At 43.4% G+C, this 23,460-nt stretch overlaps 2 protein-coding genes across 2 annotated transcripts in view; one reads left to right on the top strand and one right to left on the bottom strand.

Moving 5' to 3' along the window:
* Positions 1–23,460, bottom strand: part of me1 (malic enzyme 1, NADP(+)-dependent, cytosolic) — a 145,023-nt gene that overhangs the window by 115,211 nt on the left and 6,352 nt on the right. The gene's annotated exons all lie outside the window — the stretch shown is intronic.
* LOC308308173 (beta-1,3-galactosyl-O-glycosyl-glycoprotein beta-1,6-N-acetylglucosaminyltransferase 3-like) lies at positions 677–1,888 on the top strand (the record flags this gene model as incomplete). Its single annotated transcript, XM_080753537.1, has 1 exon — positions 677–1,888. One exon carries the CDS (start codon positions 677–679, stop codon positions 1,886–1,888), a length of 1,212 nt encoding a protein of 403 aa, XP_080609663.1.

The raw sequence follows: 23,460 nt of genomic DNA on the forward strand, positions 1-23,460 counted from the left end.
GCATCTGTAACAGTTGGGCTTCTGAGAGTTTAATGATAGCTTTAGTAGGATACACTCGTCCAAGCAGTGCGACGCGTTGTGAGGCTATTTACGACTCATCAGTCCACAACGTTTGTTGTCTCCTTACAAGGAGTTCTGTGCTCATACATGGAGTGCGTGTTCATAATAGGGACATATAGGGACCTACACACAACGCCAGACGTAGGAGCGGTTAGCACCGCTCAATAAGATATTGATGAAAATGTCCATCACACGGATAAGTTGGCATGGCGATGACCCCTGCAGTAGTGACATCATAGATGACATCACAATGTAATATAAAAATAAACCATTTGAACGAACAGCGTTATTTCTGTGGAACGCCGATGCTCTTTATAGTCTAGTTTAAAGTTGTGTTAGAAGTTCTAGAACATCCGCCAAACGGATTCTGGGTTAAACCACAAACCTGTTCATCAACCACGAACCTGTTCAGACTGCAGCGATCAAAGCCACACCAGGTGGGAGCAGAGAAAAGATGAATGAGGAGAGGAGAGGGGAGGACTGGGGAGGACAAGACAGGAGAGTAGGCCGATTCTTTCCAGGACGATGGTCTTGTAAGAAACGTTGGGTCTTGCTATTCCCAGCACTATTCCTAGTACTAGTCCTGGGATGGTTTAGGGCTATTCCTAGTACTGGAATGGTGCCCATCCGCAAGAACAATTGGGTGAGGCCAATACAATGGGCCCTGCCTTCAGTACCGCAAGAGTACCGTGATGACCTTCCGGGATGCTCGGCCATCATCCAGGGAGATATGCAGGGCAAGAAGGATGTGATTCTAAGACGTTCTACCAAGAGACTATCGGAGGAGTTTTACCTTAGCACGACAAAGGACTGTAAAGCCTACATTGACAACAGGGGCTTTGTCACAGCGCCGCTCAGTAAAGAGGAAAGAGATTTTCCAATTGCCTACTCCATGCTGATCCATAACGATGTTGAGATGTTTGAGCGGCTCCTGCGTGCCATATACAATCCTCAAAACGTCTTCTGTGTGCATGTCGACCAGAAGTCGCCAGAAGGATTCCAGAAAGCCGTGAGCGCTATCGTTTCCTGTTTACCCAACGTGTTCATGGTCAGCAAACAAGAAAGAGTGGTTTACAGAACCTGGACTGCAGTCCAAGCCCATCTAAACTGCATGGAAGATCTGATGGAGTCTCCCGTCCAGTGGAGATATCTGATCAACACTTGCGGCGCAGACCTACCAATCAAGACGAATGCAGAAATGGTTCAGGCGCTGAAGATGCTCAATGGAAGGAACAGTTTGGAGTCTGAACCCACGCCAGACCGCAAGATTCACCGCTGCCTGTACCGTCACAAAGCCACCAATACTGAGGATACTCATAGAGATACTATCACCAACACAGGATTCCTGAAGACGCCCCCACCAATCGACGGCTCCATGTTCACAGGCAGCGCTTACTTTGTGGTCACTAGAGACTTTGTGAAGCATGTGCTAGAGGACACAGAGGTTCAGGGCTTTATGGAGTGGTCGCATGACACAGATTGCCCCGAGGAACATTTGTGGGCCACCCTGAACAGGTGGCGCTCTGTACCCGGGTCAGTGCCTGCCCACAGCAAGTACCACCTGTCTGACATGAACTCCATCTCTCGCCTGATGCATTGGAGTGACCATGCTGCTGAAAAGGTGCCCCCATACGCTCCATGCACTTCCGAGGTTAGACGAGACTTGTGTGTATATGGGGTTGGTGAACTTCAGTGGATGTTTCAACAGCATCACCTCATGGCAAACAAGTTTGATCCAGAGGTTGATGACATTGCTATTAGATGCATTGAGTCAGTTCTCCGTTTCAAAGCATATAATCAGAGTTTAGTGGCTATGCAAAATTCATAAAATGAACTAGAAGCAGTGCTCTTCCGAGCACAGGTCTCCGCCAGGTCAGGTAGGGTTGGAGGCGGTAACCGCCGTACCGCCGTACCGCGGTAAACCGAGGTCTACCGCGGTGTCATTGTGCTTACCGCGGTAAAAAGACAAAAAAAAGGTCTATTTTTTATTGTAAAACAAGCGAGTTTTAAAACGGGGGAGAAGCGAGGACCGCATGCGCTCCATGCCGCTCTGCTCTGGGCCGTGTACCACACGTTGGAAGCCACATACGTCACTCAGACCTGCACACAGTGCACAGAGGGCAGGAGAGTACGGAGCACAACTCTGACGGAGCAGCATAAACTTTCTCTGTAATCCACTCGACACAAGGATGTTAATACATACCTTGTGTTGTGGCATATCTTTTTTTATTCATACGGATTACTGGCGGAGCGCGGGCCGCGTGGACTAAAACCGAAAATGAATCTATTTTACTTTTTCCACCGCGTCGCACGTGTGCCCCGTCCAGCGGCGCGTCAGCGATTTTATAACCTTTTCTGTCAAGTCTTGTAACTAAAACCTGTATATAGCAGCACTCAATCACTGCGATTTGAGAGTTGAGACGTGACGTGAGTTTACAGAATCACTGTACGTACGATCTGACTACCCTTCCTCTTCTGGTTTGTTCACACAGCTGTTTGTGTCTGAAAAGCCCAAGTAGCTAGCCTACGTTACTATGGTAACCCGACAGTGCAGATCTAAAAGCTCAGAACGCGTCGCAGATGCGATGTGTTGTGAGCTTGTAGATCTCATAACTCTACACGCATGTCAAAAGAATCATGCTACTGACCTCCCTGCCCTCACAAACGTTTGAGTGATTTTGTGTTGAAAACGCAGTGACGTGCGTGTACAATTACCAGCTTCCCCCACCCCTACCGCCCCCCGTCTGCTCTTTTCCTCCAGCTAAACAGGACTCCCGTGTCACATCACCGCCTTTTCAATTTATCATCCTAAAGAGAGTGCCTGACCTAACGAGCCACAGTAACAGGCCCTGTGAAGTGGTTGGAACGTTTCATTAACGCCACCTTGAGAGGCTGTAAAGTGTTTCTCCTTGAATATGCGAAAGAGCAGGCAGGGTGTGTTAAACGGTTCCGATTCTACACACAAGTCTGAGTGAGGGATTTATTTATGGCTTCTGGCTGCAGGTGTACAGTTGTGCAATGGAAGAAAAGGCTGCACAGCTCAATGTGTGTGCATGCATGCACTGGATGCATGAATGCATGCATGAGTGGGTGAGGGGAGTGCAACCTGTGTGCGACTGCGAGTGCATGCATGCATGCGCATGTGTGTGTGTGTGTGTGCGTGCGTGCGTGCGTGCGTGCGGGCGGGCGGGCGTGCGTGCGTGCTGGCGTATGTGTATGTGTGTGTTCACTCTGTTCAGTCAGGGGAAACCTTGAAACACTCCAGAACTACCTAGCAGCTTGCCTACAGGGGAAATCCCGGCTCTAGTGGAAATTCCATTACAACCATCCATAATGGCTCTCCTGTAGCAACTTCATTGTAACGCCAATATTTACGTGTGCCATTCAGTGCCATTCATGAAAGCTATTACAAGAAAGAGAAATAGGCTTGACATTTTTGTTTTTTTCCTCATTATGGATTTATCGATTGACATAGACTACAGGCTTCCCATAACGGTACATCAGAAATACACTGAATAGGAAATAAACCATGCTAAATAATATAGCTATATATTGAATAGGTCTGAAATTGGTTCTGGACATTCTTATAGAATTTAAAGCTGCAATCTGGAACTTAATTAAAATGTTTATGTACACTACAGGTACTTACACGTACAGTATGTATAATAGAAGTGATTGCAGTGGTTGGAGGTGATCTCCCTACTCTTCCACCGGTCGTTTAGATCCTGATGTTGGGTAGGACACCTACTGGTTACAAGTAGTACTGCCTGAAACTAAACTAAGTGCAATATCTCCACCAGGCCAAGACATCCCGCTTGGAGCAGATTACAAATTACAGCTTTAGGGTGCCCTCACACCAAAATACCTATGAGAGTGAATCCGCGTTCCGCCAATGCATTTCAATGAGAAGGGAGCGTTTTTTTGCAGAAATCCTCTGCTGGCATGAAACCGCTTCACTCTCATTGAAATGCATTGGCGGAACGCGGATTCCACTCTCATAGGTATTTTGGTGTGAGGGCACCCTTAGGCTGCAGCCACACCAAAATACCTAGAGTGGAATCCGCCAATGCATTGCAATGAGAATGGAGCGGTTTCATGCCAGTAGAGGATTTCTGCAAAAAACACTCCATTCTCATTGCAATGCATTGGCGGATTCCACTCTAAGTATTTTGGTGTGGCTGCAGCCTTATCAGAGAATAATATTGGTTTGATTTATGATATATCCTTTGTCTTTACTGAACTCTCACTATTATATTGACATAAATAATAAAGCTACATTTTCAATGGATGTTCAATGCCTCTGTTCAATATACTTGTAGCCACTTCGTCCTGCAGCACATTCAAGATGATGACAGACAGCTCATCACCAGTGGTGTAAAGTAACTAAGTACATATACTCAGATACTGTACTTACGTACACTTTTTTTATGTTTTACTTTGCTATTATTTAACAATTCCAATGTTATGAATATTATACTTGGTGAACTTTACTTCTACTCCACTACATCTACATCTACACTCCATCTCAAAAGGCAAATATTGTATTTTTTTTTTACTCCACGACAATTATTTGCCAACTTTATTACTCCGTAGGTTTTGATTATTATTACAAAACATGCATTAATCACTTCAGCCCTATATACAGTATACACTTTTGCCATTTGAAAATAGCTCAACGTGTCAACTTATTTTCAAAAGATTATTATACATCGGAAAAATGGGACATTCTGCATAATGAGTACTTCTACTTTTAGATGCCAATACTTTTGTACTTTTACTCATCAAGTACATTTTGCTTGTAAGGGTGCCCACGCACCAAAATACCTAGAGTGGAATCCGCCAATGCATTTCAACAGGCCCGGGGGAACAGGCTCTGACGCTCTGGGCAGTGTACCTATGATGCGCCCCCCCCCCCCCCCCCATGTCCGTCCACCCCCCCCCCCCCCCCCCGTCTGTACATACCCCAAATGGGCTTCTGAAAGGTTAAATAACAACACAGAGAGACTATACTGTTTGAAAATGAAATAACACATTTACTTCAAAATGAAATAACCATCACTTTATACTTCACAGCTACAGTAAGTGTCTAAATGGGGAGGATAAAGAAAGTCAGATAATTATAGACTACTCACTGCTATGGTCGAGTGGTCACGATGTCCATGCATCTCTATGCAACTTTGGGAAGGTTGTAAAGGCTTTGGTGGTGATCTCGTACAGTTTCCATAACATCTCCTCATAAAGAACGTCAATCGAGTGTATAAAGTTTGTTTTATATGGGTTGTTAGTTGTCCTGCGTGTCTTCCATGATTCCCGTGGGTGCACGTTGCAAGATGACGCTGAAATGGACTGCTGTCTTCTCTCTCCCCCCAGCGCCCCGTTCGCAAATTAATGTAGGCTTAACAGTTCTGATAATACAACTTATTTTGACTGTCCATTCATGTATAACTTAAACTGCGCGGGGTATTCCAAACCAATGCAGCTCACAGACTTTAGCGACATCATAACAAACCGACAACTAGGGCCAACCCAGCAACAACTATCATTTCCTGTCTTACCTTCACAATAAAGTGTCTGCCGCGTATCTCCCAATGCAGCTTATTTCACATAGGTTATTATTAACAGGAAAAAGTGTAGCTTAACCCGTGTGTTTTTGTGCAACCAAACTAACGTGCATGTGAGAGTGATGAGGGAGAGAGAGAGAGAGAGAGAGAGAGAGAGAGAGAGAGAGAGAGAGAGAGAGAGAGAGAGAGGGGGAGAGAGAGAGAGACATTGAGAAAGAGAGAGAGAGAGGGATTTGCGGTGATATTAATGAACTGCCGTGTCATTTTCAATCGGTCCTTATGACACACTGCCGACACATGGGTTGAACTTGATGGGTAATTAGTAGAAATGTATTTTACTGTGAGGCGCTCAGCACACCGCACGGGGGCGCCTTCGGCGCCCCCGGTGGCTTGGCGCCTCTGGGCACTTGCCCACACTGCCCACCGTAATCGCCGCTTCTGCATTTCAATGAGAATGGAGTGTTTTTTTTTGTTTTTTGCAGAAATCCTCTACTGGCATGAAACCGCTCCATTCTCATTGAAATGCATTGGCGGATTCCACTCTAGGTATTTTGGTGTGTGGGCACCCTAACAGACTATTTCTATAACAGGGTATTGATACTTTTACTTAAGTAACAAATGTGAGTACTTCATCCATCACTGCTCATCGCCTCTTCTGCATATCCTCCTATCCTCACCTCCTCCTCCCCTTCCTAAGAGACCAGCAGCTTTCACTGACAGACAGGACTGCACACAGAGCCCAGTCGACTTGACACAGCTGTGAATAACATATTGCGTGTATTGTTTATACAAGATAGCTTATTCAACATTTAATCATGTAAAACAATATATCTGAGACTGATTGCTGATATTAAAAAAACAAAACAATAACAGCCTTCATGAAGACTTACAACCATGTCGAAATACCACTGTGTGTAAATGGAAACCGTCCAATATATTATATCAGACATCCCCCACTTTCTTATTTACGGCACACACAGTAAGATCCTCTGTGTTAATGCAACTCTGAGAGTGTACAAATGGACCCATTAGGGTGCAGCTTTTCTCCCGTGCTTCTTTCCTTCTGTGCGATGAGGGACGTGCAACATAAGAATTCATTGACTAATAGGTAAGTGGCTCAGGAGGTGGAGCGGCCACTTGGGAACCGGAGGTGCTGCCTTTCATGGTTTAATCCGCCAGTCATAGGTGTATGAATGCGTGTGTGAATGGGTGCACAATCTCAATTACCAATGGACCCCAAATGACCCCAATGGAAACAAGACCGCGAGGAAGTTTTTGGTGTTAATTGGTGTTTTGATTGTACTTGTGCTGTTTTACATTTCTGTCTAATAAAATATTACATAAACATGTTTCCTTTTTTATATTTAAATATTTTTATCCCACGATTTAGTAAACCATTTTCCACCCAGTTCCAATTCCCTCAGCAGTAATCCTGGGCACTACTTTCCCTCTGCCAACCTGGGGAGAGCCCCGAACTGAGCTCATGCTTCCTTCAGTGCATGAGGAGTGAGCAAGCCTTTTCTTATTACCTGACAGTGGGGAGTTTCATACAACGCAGGGCGTGGGAAATCGAGAACTTTCTAGGCATTGAGGAGACCGCGCTATACCGACTACGCCACCATGCCCCTATGAACATGTTACCTTAATCTTTTTTTATAATATAAATCACATGCAAACACAAGTGCAAACATTCACTTGAAAGACACAAGTTCCTTACAATGTAGGCTAATGCACAAAACAGATCATGAAACATAACAAAGGCCTACTCATTCATTCACTAAGTAGGCTAAGTCTTCTCACGTTTCTCAAATAAATCATTTATCTAAGGTGTCAGCTTAATCGCTGTTCTTTCCTAGCGCACTCCAGGAACAGTAAAATATATAGCCCATGTCTAATATTTACCACCATTTATCATCCTTCAGGGAATGTCAAGAAAACGGATATGATACAGCATGAATAGGGCTATTCAGACTTACTGTTAATAATTTGTAAAGGTATAATGGAAACTATAGAATGCTTCACAGTCTATACACTTCTTGAATATTTATCTGTGAATTTCCGAACTGAGTTTACACATATTGTTGACAGACCCTGAGGCCCTCTGAAGCTCAAAAGATATTTTTCAAGAGGGAATGTATAGCATAATAGCCTTCTGCAACCTTCAATACGAAGTTCAGCTAAAGGTTATATTGAACTACTGTAGCCTGTATTCTTCTGTACAAGGTGGTCTGCCCTAATTCCCTAAATTTCCATTTAATACAATTGTAATATTAGTGTGGTTGCAACCAGACTATAGTACTTGACTTTCTTCCATCTTTCTGGATGAACTTTATTTTGCAGAGCAACTCCTCCCACAATTGGTGGCACGCACTTGGTTAAATCTGCTTGCATTTTGCCAAGAGATAGGTTACATATAGTTTTAATTATATTAATATATTAGTGAATTAATTTTCTCCATTGCCTTGAATGGGAAAATGCAAAAACTAAACTTTGACCAAATATGGATATGACTGACATCATACAGTAGATGTCTGACGTCATCAACCACATGAGACTGACCCATGGCAACCACACTTGCAATTTCCCAGAATTGCATCTTTCTAGTTAGTGTGGTTGCCAGGGCAACCACATTATTACTCTGGGGAATTTTGCAGTTTTTACAACTCTTAGTCTCATTGACTTGAATGGGAAACTCCATATATAGTGAGTAACTTTTAGGTATCTGACTTTTCCCATTGACTTTGAATGGGAAACACCATATATAGTAAGGTAACTTTTAGGTATCTGACCTTTCCCATTGACTTTGAATGGGAAACACCATATATAGTGAGTAACTTTAACGTGATGTAAGAGTAAGGTAACTTTTTAAGCAACCACACTCGCAATTTCCCAAATTGCAATTTCTCTAGTTAGACTCAACCTGGGGAGTATGGGTCTAACAGTTACTCAAACTAATCGATTTAATCGATTATACAAAATTATAGATTTTAATCAATTGATTTACAAAAATGGCAAAATTAGCAGATCCGCAAGCTCACAACGCACAAGGTATATGACACGGTGAGGGTTTGAAGATAGGCTTATTTTCCATCTTTCTTTTTTTTTTTTTTGCACGACACTGTTGTACGACAAAGAAAATAATCGCTTGTTGCAGCTCTACTGGGGAGCAACAATTTGCCTGTTGAGCAAGAATCCTGTGGACACTCCACATGCAGAACATGCCCCCCATCTGTTTCCTGCTAACATGGCAGTGCAAAGGTTCAGAAGGATTGCCCTCAAAACAAAGCCCTTTAAATCCATCCCTTCCTCTCAGGAGGAAGAGAAACAGCACACATCAGCTCCCCTTCCATCCATCTCTCCTCGGGATCTTACAGCCTGACTAGGCTTTTCCCAATGAATGCCTCCAAACAAATGTGCCGTGCAGGGCCTCGATGTGCACTCTCATACCACAACAAATTTGGTCATTAGGGGGATGAGAGTCGCATAGCTGTAAACTCTGCTCAGAGGGACGGGTTCATTAATCAGACTGATATGGTGCTGTTTTCTTTATCAGTATGTAAACATGTATAGAGTGTGATAATTTAGAAGAGATCACCGTCACACGGCCTGGATGCATTCCTACTTTGTCAAAAAATAATTGGAGTAGTGATACAGACCAGCGTGCTGGAAGGATATTAGCCAGTGTTGCTAATTTCTGAAAGAAAAGACTGGAATGCAAGGGTAACAGACTAGTGCATAGGGCTCCAGCATTCCAACATTCTAACGTGATTCAAATGAAAAATCCAAACAAGGCACTGGAAATAGAACATTTATCACTTTTGATCAACAAGGAAACACTGTCATACTTCATGTTATTGTCTTTACCAGTAAGACGCCTAAGGGCGAAAAGAGACCTTTCCCTAAAGGGCGAGGTCGCGCCATCTGTCTTGGCCATCTGTCTTGGCCATATATGGATTCTGTTAGTGTGGTTCTCCTAACAGGGCATCATCTGGAATACAATCCCCTTTATGCCCATACATTATACAGAGATCCCTAACAGAATCCCTTTTATGCCCATATGGAGATCCCTGCTCTGAGTATCTGACATCACTAATCCCTTTTATGCCCATATATGGAGATCCCTAAAAGAATCCCTTTTATGCCCCATATATGGAGATCCCTGCTCTGAGTATCTGACATCATTAATCCCTTTTATGGCCATATATGGAGATCCCTGCTCTGAGTATCTGACATCACTGTGATGTCACCTGTTTATGCCTATATATGGAGATCCCTGCTCTGAGTATCTGACATCACTGCGATGTCACCTGTGATGTCACAGATGACACATCGCCACAGTATCAGGCGTTACACACACACACACACACACACACACACACACACACACACACACACACACACACACACACACACACACACACACACACACACGCGTATACATACATACGGACAAGCTGTGCCGGTTCTGACAGTAAACTGCAACCTACAGTCAATGATTGGTGGTTACTATCGACTTTTGCACGGTACGGTGCAGGAGAGTGACCATCGTTCGTTTAGAAGCCCACAAGGACTCGTTGGCGGCGGCCCGAGCAACATAAACAAGCATGCATTGCATTGCCATAGATAGTTTTCCAGATGGCATACAACAGCTGCATCACTGGTCCAAGTTCACCATTAGAGACAAAACAACAAGCTAGGTCTGTTATTTACTTCTCATTCCAGTGAGTCATCTCATCCATCCCAAATCTCTCCCCCCCCCCCCCCCCCCCTCCTCCTCCACCACCACCCACATTAGCTGCAGCCCTGGTGAACTGGAACTCTGTCTGACCCAAAAAGGAGCATCTTGAATTCCTCTTCCTGAGCAAATATGCTTGCAAAGAGCACTTTAAATCAAAAGGTGTCAACTTGTGAATGTATAGACACGCTTGTTGGCTAAACAACCTTGAATACGGAGCCGCTGTTGATTTAAGGGGGGTATGGAGGCTGGGCCGGTAGAGGTAGTGGAGATGTAGGATTTTCAAACACAGTCAGACCCCTTGAGACAGTCTTTTCATGCTCTATGTTCCAGTTCCTCAGGAACCAGAGAGCATTGCCGGGCAAACATCCAAGCCTCAGAACAAATCAGCAACTCTGTGAAGCTTTGGGTTCCGTTCACATACTTTTAACTCTGTGAAGCTTTGGGTTCCGTTCACATACTTTTAACTCTGTGAAGCTTTGGGTTCCGTTCACGTTCTTTTAGGCCAGCGAGCAGCTCTTCCACACTTTTTAGCAGCAAAGTTCCTTCTGTCTTTTTGTATGGCCACAGCAGCACACACGCACGCACGCACACACGCACGCACGCATGCACGCACACAGCAATGCCACCAACAGATTATATGTATTATAAAAAAAAATTATAAGTATTTTCTAATTACTTAGATCAAGTATCATCAAGAATCAACAATTCACAATTGCTGCCACTCGCTGACAATTTTTGTATGGGTCATAGTTTATGCTTTTTATTTTAAAGAGTCATGGAACACAAAATCACCTTTTCTATAAATATATATTATATCACTGACTCACTTGTGATAGGGACCAATAATATGGTTCAGTTTGCCCATAGGCTTGTTGATTCAGAGCTTTCTGCTGTCTCTGTAGCTATTTCTGTGTTCTTCCAGTTTCAGGGTAGAAAAGAAATATTTGGCGCCACTCATTAAATATTAGCTCACTCTGTTTTATTTCTGTGATGTATCTAATTAATATTAACATTTGTTTTGTATAGATTTGGATCAAGGAGGGCGTGGTTTCATTGCACAGACCAGAAACACGCGCAGTCGCCTTATTTGGAAACGCACATGAGTTCTGGGCACAGTCACACTGTGTGTGTAGACAGTGACTGTCTTTCCTAGGGTATAGTTTAGGGTATATATTTCCAATGGTTTTAGTAGGATATATTCAATTTGAGTATTTTAGCCATGGCTTGTTGTCTCGTTGTCTCGTTCAGAGCCGAAACCACCGTGTTACATCATGCCATGTAACGCTGTTTGGCGGCTGCTGCTACGGCTAGCTCGGCTATACATAGCTACACAGCCGAACTACAATTGATTGATTGATTGAAGGCTTTATTAGAAGTTTGCATAGGAAAATGTACAGATTCATGATGGTACAGTTCACTGGTACAAGGTCTACTAAAAGGAGATCCATGAAAAGACTAAGCTTATTTCAACAGGAAACCATTTAAGTATCTCATATAACATTGAATGACAGACAAATAGAACACAGTACTATGCAGTAGATATAAAGAAAAGGAAAAAAGAAAAAAAAAGAAAACAGTAAGTCTAAACAAACAGTAAGTATATACAAGGAAGGGGCAGGGGAGGGGAGGGTTGGGCTAGGTTTTTACCAGTTGCGAACGGCTGCTGCCTGTAAGTGGTTTTTCAGGGCAATTTTAAAGGATGCTAGTGATCCACACTCCTTTATGGCCTTCGGTAAGGCATTCCACATTTTTGTGGTATAGCAGAAGAACGAGTTTGACCCTTTCTTTGAGTTGACTCTGTTGTAATTATGGACATCCTTAACGTTTATAAAGTATTTTGACAGGTATTTGGGTATCATAGTGGTGTAGTGTATCTTGTACACCAGGCCCATTGCAAGTTGCTGTACTCTGTCATCTACTCTGAGCCACCCCACTTTTAACTGGTGAGTAGCGGTGAGGTGAGTCTGATAGGGAAGGTTAAGCAGGACCCTAATTAGTTTATTTTGGGCTGTTTGGAGTTTAGTTTTTAGGGCTTGTGGGGCGTCACGATACCATACGTGGACTCCGTAGTCAAAGAGGGGCTGGATTATTGCACTAGCTATGGTCTTCAGTGTGTTGAAGTTGACCATTGGGGCGATCCTCTGTAGGAAACGAGTTCGTTGGTTGATTTTTTTTATTACTTTAGAAGTCATCTTTTCGCTGGAAAGATTAGCTTCAAGGATACATCCTAAGTAAGAGATTTCGTTTTTTCGTGTTATGACCTTGTCACCCACTTTGATTGTGAAGTCATCTACCTTTTTGAGGTTATGATTTGATCCAAAGAGGATGGACTCGGTTTTTCCCAGGTGAATTGACAATTTGTTGTCGTTAAGCCATGTGCAGATCTTACTCAGTTCAGAGTTAAGTGTCTTTTCAACCTGCAAGTGATCCTTGCCCGAGACTAGGAGAGCCGAGTCATCCGCGAACAGGAACAGGTTGCAGTCGCAAGCAGATGCCATGTCGTTCACGTATATTAGGAACAACAGAGGTCCCAGTATGCTACCTTGAGGAACACCACAGCTTACTGGGAGGGGGGGGGGACAGGGTACCGTTAATCTCCACCACCTGTTCCCTCCCCACCAGGTAAGATTGCATCCAGCTCACTGCTGCGCTGTCAAGACCGATGGCTTTTAGTTTCTCAATCAGAATAGCATGATCCACGGTGTCAAATGCCTTCTGGAGGTCCATCATGACCATGCCGCTATATTTGCCCTGGTCCGCTTCGCGTTTGATTCAGTCAGTCAAATAGAGAAGGCATGTGTCAGTGGAATGGGATTTTCTGAATCCAGATTGGAACTCGTAAATCAGATTATTCTCATCGAGATATCTTGCAATCTGTTCGTAGACTATTTTCTCCATGACTTTGGATATGGAGCTAAGAATGGAAACGGGGCGGTAGTTTCCAGGGTCTAGTTTGCTACCTTTTTTGTGCAGGGGGGTTACTTTTGCTAGTTTGAAGTCCTGGGGGACATGACCCTGTTCGATGGAAAGGTTAATTATGTGGGTAATGATTGGAGCAATGGTGGCGGCTGAATCTCTGAGAAATCTAGCTGGGATTTTATCAAGGCCAGTGGCCTTGTGTTGAGGTAGGGCGCTCAATTTTTTAAACACCTCATCAGTTGTCACTGTGGAAAGTTTAAAGCTGTCTTTTCTGACGCCCAGTTTTTTGTAGAATTTTTTAACAAATTTTACACCACAAGCTCACAATGCGTCGCGAAAGCGACTAGTTGTGAGCTTGTAGATCTGCTATTTTTCGTGCATGTGGACGTTGTGTGTGCACGCACACTGTCACCACACTAGCCTGGGGCCAGCCTATATACTAATGCAGCTAACTAACTGCAGTATCATTCCCTCCTTGTTTTAACATGGCTGGGATGTCTAGCTCAGCTAGGCTATCACCACACACACACACACACACACACACACACACACACACACACACACACACACACACACAGTCAGAAAATAGCTAACCAACAGCGCTAGCGCCTAGGGTCGATTCTGCTCGGTTGTCCCAGAGTCCAGAGCTGGAGAAAGTTAACCATGGATAAAAGCTCAGACAGCTTGTTTGTAAAATGCTTGCAAATTTTTACTGGTTACACAACACTAGCCCTTACCCGTTCAAAGACGAAAATTCCGAAATGCAAACAGCAACAAGTGCAGACAGCTTCTCTCTGAGTCTAGTGTCAGAACATAATGATATGCACGCATTACTCCGCCCCCTCCCCCCACAACAGCAGATAACCACGCCTACATTTTAGATTTCTTTTCATATTCTCAAGTCTGATAAAACAAATAAAGAGGTAGCGTTTCTTGATCCTTTAAAGTGATTTCCATCAAATTGAATTGAATTGAATTAGATAATGATGGACTACTGTACATAGCCTGGAAGGTCAGTTCTGTGGCCTGGCAAAAAAGATCAGTGAACAGATCTTTCTAAAAGCGACCCTTTCTTTACATAGACAACTACAGTATGATAACGCACAGAGCACTCTGGTAAAACATGGACATGCTGACTTGTAAAATAGAGGCTCTGACCACATGAGAGTAGCAACCAATTAAATATATATATATATATATATATATATATATATATATATATATATATATAAAAGTCCACTAGTGGTACGGTGGTGGTCTGCTTCTGGAATATACGTACAGTATGTGTTATATAATATAGAGGAAAAAAAGAAAGCAACGCTAATAAATAAAGATCCTCCCTGCCTAAATGAGATATTTCCTCTAGTTTAAAAGCCTACTATGGGAATTCACGGTAAATACTAAAGGAAATCTCACATTAATCTCTTTGCCATTTCACAGCTAAAGCTAATCCAATTTGAGACTGTCTCAAAATAACTGTCTAATGCTGTACTCAGTGCCCAGAGGGCAAAAAAAGGAGAAACAAGACAAGCAGTCTAAAAGCACTGTTATCATTCCGGGGTTCGATTTGTTTTGGACCAAAGGGGTGGAAGGATGGACAGAGATAGACAGACAGACATAGAGGGCAGCCAGCAGGTAGATGATATCGACAACTTGCTGGGGTGGCCAGAGCTTAGTGGACAGAGCGGCCGTCTAGGAAATGGAAGGACCCCAGTTCATGCCCCGGCCCCCGGTCTAAGTAGTGTCCAAAGGCGGTTTTCCATAGCATTTTTTAGCCCGACACTACACGACACGGCACGATACCGCACCGCATTTTTATATGTAGGTTTTCCACTACAGTACCCCCCCCCCCCCCCCCCCTCCTCCCCTCCGCTCCCGAAAGAAATCGACGCCCCTTTCAACATTGCGGATAGGATCTTTCTCTGTAAACACAACGGAGATGCTAACTTGCGCTAATTATTTTTTAGAGATGTGGTGGACAATGTTTTAGATGCCACACACTCACACAGGTCTTCACCGAGTCTTTACAACTATAGCGACGACTAACGTAGGGGTGAACATAGTCAAATAATAACTTTATTGGCCAAACTACACAAAGAAGTATGCTAGAATGTAGAGGCTAGTTGCGCTAGCATGATGCTAGCACAGCTACAGTACATGTACTGTAGATTCTTTTCCCCATTCAACACATGCAGTTACAAATACAAACAGGAGACATCTCACTGAGAAGATCCATATAAAGATCAATATAAAATAACGGATGGCTGGAATACTGATATATTATATCAGTATTCCAGTATTAACCTGCGGGCCGCATTAAGTGAATGTGGCCCCCGGGCCTTCAGTTGCCCATGTATGGTTTGGACGGATAAATGCAGAACACAAATAATTTCACATTCAGTCTGTGCATTGCCAGCAAATATACAGTGAGAAAAGAAAATTCCTTATCCTTAGAGCCCCACCATGACTAAAACCAAGGAACACAAGGCAGTCGTCATTGCGTGCTGTCAGAACTAGGGATGGGACGATACGCGATATTATCGTGATAAAAAACACTCAAGATAATATCGTGGGAGATTTAATTTATCGTGCTATCTTGCTCCGTCATGCACTGGGATCAATTCACCTTTTATTTGCCGAGCTGCATATCCAGTACCATTTAAACCCTCTATAATTGGTAAGAAAGTACTTATAATATATGTACTTGATACAGTCTTTTTTTTCACTCTATCAAATGTCTTTGCCAAAAAATAGCAGATCTACAAGCTCACAGTGAGCTTATAGATTGGCTATTTTTTGGAAAATGTTCCACCACAGGATAATGGATTTTGATTACCGCGGTAATATCGTAAATCTTTTGTCACAATAATCGTGATATGACATTTTCATATCGTCCCATCCCTAGTCAGAACTGGTGGCATCGCTTAGGTCATGAGATCTGGATTGCCTTTGTGCAGTCTCTGAAATTCTCATGGGACAAGAAAGTGCAGATTTGTGTGGTGATATATATTGCAATTGACACAGCTACAATGGCATTGTAGTAGAAGAAAAAAGAACCTATACCCACTGACCTCTGTGACTTCTTCAGTTTGGGATCGACCACAGAGGCATCAATGGCTACTATGACTTGAACATGTTATGCCACTGAAAAGTGACCAGTGAAATGTGTATCTCTGTTGTCCCTGTTGGCTTTTATGATGACAGTAATCTCTGCTGTCCAGAAGGCCACCTAGAAGGCAGCCTTGGTCTCTGAATGAATCTTTCACAAGAGAGAAAAGGGGGCAAAGAAAGGAGGATTTCTTGGCAGAGCAAACACCTTCTCTGTTACAATGAGGGAAAGGCATTAAAACCGTACTCCCCAATAAAGCTATAGCTCACGCTCAGGCGTAAATGAACAGAAAAGAATCCCTAGTTCCCGGCGGTTCAGTCAGCATAATATGCTTCATGGTGGTCAAGTTATGTGTGTGAACTGTGGTGAACTGACCCAGTGAACCTGTTTATCATGATATGTCCACTCTTTACATAACCTGTTACAGTAATACAGCAGATGTCAATATATGAAAAGATATTGTAACTTAAGCTCTCTGGCCTGGGGGGCATAGCTGACTGGATAGAATTGGAATTGAAATGTCACCCAGTCCGAGACACTTAACCCCCAACTGCTCCATATTAATGGCAGCCACTGCTCCTAATAGTTAGGATGGATAAATGCAGAGGACAAATTCTATTTGACCTCTGACCTATTGGCCTGTCAGAACAAGTGCATGTCGCTTACGGACATTTCTTGACTGACTGACTGACTGACTGACTGACTGACAGTAAGTCCATATATGTATATGGATATATATTAATAAAGGATAAAATAAATAAAATGTCCATATGGGCATTCCCAGGTGATGCCCTGTTAGGGTACCCCCTTATGCCCATATACTGTATGGAGATCCCCAGGAATCAAACCCAGGCCCTAACTTGCCAAGGCCCTGCTTGGCTTTACTAATTAACATATGTTTTATGCCCAAATATGGAGATCCCTGTCCCAATGTCATCAATATTAAGGACATATCTGGGAATCCCCATATTTGGTAATGCCCATGGGCATGTTTTGACATAACATTGTTGACTATCATGCAGAGGTCTCCATATATGGGTAACTGGTCCGATATACATCACTGGCCATATGGCCAAGAATTGACGCTTTTAGGGCGAGGTCGCATGTTGCCCTGAGGCGTCTTACTCGTATGTGGCCTGGGACGTGAACTGGGTGACGTCATCAACAGATTGATGACGTCACTCTGTGTCTTTCCAAGGGTTTTCCCATTGGATGACGTCACCATGTGTTTTCTCAAGGGTTTTCCCATTAGATGACGTCAACGCAGACATGCGGCGTAGATTTTTCCCTAATTCATAGATAGATACAATCCAACAGATTAGGGATGGCCAACGGTTAACCGTTACCGTTTAACCGATAGGAAATTGGTTACCGGTAATCACTAACGGTTAATTTTGACCGATAAAAAAAGAAAAGCAACCCACGTGTCACACCAAAAGCCCTGTACACCAATATCTATGCAACATCAAGTCATCAACCATGCAACTATACGCGCTGTGGTCACACATTTCTGGACACCAATGTCTGTGTAACATCCATGCATGCATTGCATAGTTGCATACAACTGCGAGTCTGCTGTGCTGGATTTGGAATAGTACACGGCACGCTGACTTGTTCTTCAGGAAACAAATGCTCCGATTTTCCAAAACAGACCGTCATATTGAATCCCGTTTAAGAAGAGCTTAAAACACAACTTTCTAATGTTACATGACGTGTGGAACGTGACTTGTCTTGGTTACAGAGTAGGCTATGCGAAAAAAACACAAAGCTCAGAGTGGATCGCTGCATCAACACACACAAAACACGGGCGAGAGAGAAGAAAATGAATGAAATGGACATCACGTTTAGCCGATGTTTCAACCATTCCAAAAGTCATACGATTGTAAGTTATTGCTCTACACAACACACACAGAGGAGAGGGGGAAGTGCGAAGTAGATGTGCTTGCGTCTCGCTGCTGCAGCCAGGGAGGTGCAGAGAATGTTAGAGAGGCAGGGGCTGACATTTCTAAAAGGGCCTTTTGGTGGACAATTCTCTTGAATGCAGCCTTCAGTTATCATATGGAAAGAGGAAATTTGCATTTCTTTTACCATAGTAAAAGAATGCATTCAAGGGCACTTGGATAAAAGGGCAGGGGCTTAAGCCCCCTTTGCCTATGTGTGCACGTACCGGTACCTGGCACAGCCGCATCACATTAGACTTTTTATTTCAATCCCACCGTTTCTTTGCAAAAGCACATTTCTTTTAGGAAACATTTGTATTCTTGTTTCTCCTAGTTTTATTGTTTTTAGTGTGTAAATATGGCACTTTATTATGGGGAGAAACAGGTGTATTTTCCCTTTTTAAATCGCTAAAATAGCACATTTTTTAACACGTCCTTAAACGGTTAACGGTTAATTAACCGATAGGGTTATCGGTTAAGAAAAATTCTCCATTTGGCCGTCCCTACAACAGATACAGTTTCTGATTTAATGTTTTGGGACAAATAGGCCATGGAGTTTAGTTGCTCAATCTATGTCTAGTTTAAAGGTTTGTAAACAATATTCAGGAGTTTCTATAGAGGAAACAACTGCTAGTGGTTGCTACCCCGTCATATTCAGCAATCTGATTGGCCACAACCCACACTACACAGGCCGAGTGTCACAGCTTCCTGCATCTGTCGTTTCAAATTAAAAGCTCTCCGGCGTACAGTGGCATGTATCCACCTCCTGCTTAAACAGGCTTGCAAAGTCCTGTTTACTTAACTCTATCATTATGCAGAATAATGCAGAAGACTGAAATGAATGAAAAATGAAATATTGCCTTTGTCATTGTGAAAACAAATCACATCATCCCTGTTACGCTTTGTTTTAATCACCATGGGAACATTTCTGCCAAATGATTGAGACAGCCCCCTTCAAATCTAACACACAAAAGCTGCATTGATGAATGAAAGAAGTGGCGAGAAAGACAGAATGGAGGAGGGGCTGAGCAAGGTGAGGTGTTTGAGACGTGCTTGATAGGAAGGCGATGAGGTCTCAGCCTGCCTCAGTCTAATGGCTTCCCCATTGTCCTTACTTGAATAAAGCCTGTCTTCCAAAAAGCACACAAAAACCTGAGGAGTTTGGCCAGTTTGGACAGGTCTGCCCCTGAATAGACACAGGATCAGAACTGGAGTGTGTGTGTGTGTGTGTGTGTGTGTGTGCGTGCGTGCGTGCGTGCGTGCGTGCGTGTTTTGGCAGGTGTTACAAGAGGTGAGTTATTGGAGAGCAGCGAGTGTGCACTTTCTCTGTCTAGATGCTCTGGTCCGTCAGTGGAATGTCTGACCACCAGCGATGCATGCAATCGTGTCGCCACACCTGGAGGCACCCGGCCACACCTGGGGCCACAGGGCCATCTCACACACACACACACGCACACGCACACGCACACACACACACACACACACACACACACACACACACACACACACACACACACACAGGTAGAGAGCCACGGCCCACCTAGTGAGAAGGATTGACAAGTATACCTGACCCACATAAAGTCTGAACAGAACAAGGTTTGTCGCTGCTCAGTTAAACAGGGGCCTGTAATCGTGCTGTGGGCAATCATCAAGCTGAACTTCATTTAACCACTGTCATTCAACTCTGAAACTATAACACCTCTGTCTTTGTTTGAGCCAATACTGTATATCAGTCATTATTTGACTTGTTTGTTTTAATGACATCTGTATCTGCAATTATGCAGCTGATTTGTTGCGAAAGGTTTTCCCAAAACGATAGTGTGTGTGTGTGTGTGTGTGTGTGTGTGTGTGTGTGTGTGTGTGTGTGTGTGTGTGTGTGTGTGTGTGTGTGCGTGTGTGTTGGCAGTTGTTACTAGGCCTGTCCTCTAAAGATCGACGAATCGACGCGTCGCTTTAAGCCCCGGGAATCGACGCCAATTGTTTGAGTCGAGGAGTCGAAAATATATATATATTTTTATATCACCAGTTAGCCTACTACTGCAGTGCACTGCTGGACTGGTGTCATGTACTTCCAATTGAGAGATGTAGCAATTGGCGAACAGTCATTTATTGTCTCGCACTATACTAGCGTAGGGGTGAAAGTGAGACGGAACGGCCAGAACCGCCGCATCGTTAAAACATTCGGAGCCGGGACAGTGAGTGTTCCGTTAAGAGGAGAAGCACGCTGTCAAAATCCCATATTAAATAACCTGCCACAGCACAAACGCACGTCCACGAAGTAATTAAACAATCTACTAAAGTCAAATTAACATACACAAGTGTAGGCTACTAGTTACATTTTCTAATTAAAGTGCTTCTGAATTGTTCCAGTGTTGTAAGTAATCCATGATGATGTTTGTTTCGCTGTGTTTGCGTCCATGACATGTCCACACTGACTGCTGGCTCTAGCGGGAGCTGTGCCTCCCGCTTTTTATGATCCGTTTCTGAAATGAATCCGTTCTCGACACCGACTCATTACTCTGTCAGTGAATGGTGTCCCGCGACTGCGGACTGGATCCCATCGTTCATTTAAAAGAGCCGTTCAAGAGAGCGGAATCGTTCGCGAATGTCTCATCTCTACTGCACGGCAGTGCACCGAGACGGGGCAGAGTTGAACAGCGGAGATGTTTTATTTGTTTTAACGGTGTTGTACATTGCTATGCAGATAACGTTTGTGCTCGCGCACCGATATCACCGAAAACACTGTGTATTCAATTCATCTTAATGTATTATTGTGTTATGTTGATGTGGACGTTTAAAGCAACACTTTTTTTTTTTTTTTTTTTTTTTTTTTACACAAAGTAGACTATAAAACGATTCGTCGACGCGTCGTAATGAACCCCTCGACTCGAATCGACTTCAAAAATCCCGAGTCGAGGACAGCCCTAGTTGTTACTGGAGGCGAGTTTGTCTAAATATTAGTAATCACTGATATAGTCCGATAACCAATATTGTGTGAGCAGTGAACTCTTTCTGTGCGAAAACCGAATAATATCGGTTCTTTTTTCCATTCCAATACTAATTTTTTAATCTATTTCGCTTACCCTGAGCTGCTAGTAGCGACGTGGGTGGTCCTGGCTCCTCCACCGCTTCCCAACGAGCCATTCTACTTGTCCCGATGATTTATTCCATTGAAAATGGTTTAGAAAAAAGTTTAGAGCCCCCCCAAAAAAACGCTGTTTCAGCAAGACGTATTAAGGATTACAAGAACCGACATTTTTCGGTTCCTTTAGTAAAATGAATTAAATAATCGGAGGCATCAACGAAGCCCCGGTCTAATTTAGCATCCTAGCACAAGGCCGCGATTCTGTTTACACGGCCCGTAATGGGCCGTCCACTCCAATAGAAAAACACATCTTTACAGCGGATTTTCTCCGGATTGTGTTCCGAGGCCAGCAGACAAGTTATTTTGGCGGCTGAATAACTTTAGATCGCTCTTCTAAAAAATTATATAGTCGATTGCTAACTGATAGCTAACTTCCTCCGGCTCGCTAGCATAGCACTCATTCGAGTGAAAAGCCAAGCCAGTTCAGGCTGGCGACCCGGATGTGATAGTGAATGCCTACGGGAGAATGGCTGGCACTCTAGCGGCACCTAGCGGCGCCCGGGTCCCGGGACCCACAGGTGGTCATTCGAATGAGTCCCAGAAAAAAATTATGGGTCCCCAATTTGGGTCCCCATTTTATTTATTTTTTGCATTGTGAGCTTTTAGATCGGCTATTTATAAAATGTTTGCCTCTATCTTATATTATTTTACAATTAGGCTAATGTTTGGACATTTTTGATAGTATAGTTTTAGCTTGTTGATTACTTTGGTGCAATAATGGTCTTTTTTATTTTCTTGGGGTAATAAAAAGGTAATCTTCTCAAGTACTGTACTTATAAGTACAATTTAAGGTACTTTTACTTTACTGGAGTATTTCCAATTGTCATTACTTTTACTTCTACTCCACTACATCTCAGAGGCAAATATTGTACTTATTCCACTACAATTATTTGAAAACTTTACTAGTTACTTTGAAAAGTATAGCCTACAGAACCACTTCAGCCATGGCTATTTTCAAAGGATATTATTTGGTAACATGTGATACAGAATCATTGTGCATAATGAGTACTTTTACTTTTAGTCCTAAGTGTAGCCTATACTTTTACTCAAGTACATTTTGAATTCTGGACTTTTACTTGCAGTATAGATACTTTTACTTAAGTAAAACATTTGAGTATACTTTTCTCACCACTGTGTATGGAGAGACCACTCTATGGGAGAGACGTAATACTATGAGAACGTGGAGCGCTCGGGAGAACGGCTGTTGTAAATCACAGATAATTAGTTTCTCCGCTTTGAAAATCAGACATCTTTTTATGACTTCAGCCAGAAACGGCAGTAGCTTTAGCATGTAGCTAAACGTAGCATCACATCACAGTGACAGAGCACGTTCATGTACGCGGGAGCGAAGTTCAGTGGAGCCTCGGCTCTGCTGCAGAGTGCGGTGGCTCCGCTGCATGCAGAAAGAGACAGACAGATGGCAGGCAGTTTCTGGCGAGGATATTAATGAAACGAAATGCTGTTTGCGACACGTTCATTCCGCGGGGACCCTGACCGCGACACTGTAAATTATTTTAACATGGACTCCAATGAGGATGCGTCCCTGGGACCCCTGGAACATGATGTGAATGCGTCTCTGGGCGACGTGAATGCGTTTCTGACGCGGGACGCGCACGTAATGACGTCTCTGTGTGAGTCCTTAAGATTATTCATGGGTTGCATTTGTAGTTCTACACCGTCCATGTTGAGGACCAACACAGGTGTTTCAATTGTCTGATTGGCATAGAACCAATGTTCTACACCTGTGTTGGTCCTCAACATGGCCGCTGTATGACTTCAAATGCAACCCATGAATAGGACTCTCCAAAATCGGGATTGGCAGGAGACCCAAAACTCTGGCATTGGTCGGACTCTAGTCTTTCCATGAGCCCTCACCCACCCAGACAGACTTTGGGGTGAAACTGCTGTAGTGTGATAGAATTTGGCATGGCATTCTTTCATTGTAAACCATTACATGCAGGTAATTAATCACCATTTAACTCTGCCTG

The sequence above is a fragment of the Nannobrachium achirus genome (assembly GCF_963921795.1).
Source record: "Nannobrachium achirus genome assembly, chromosome: 2".
NCBI classification, from domain to species: domain Eukaryota; kingdom Metazoa; phylum Chordata; class Actinopteri; order Myctophiformes; family Myctophidae; genus Nannobrachium; species Nannobrachium achirus.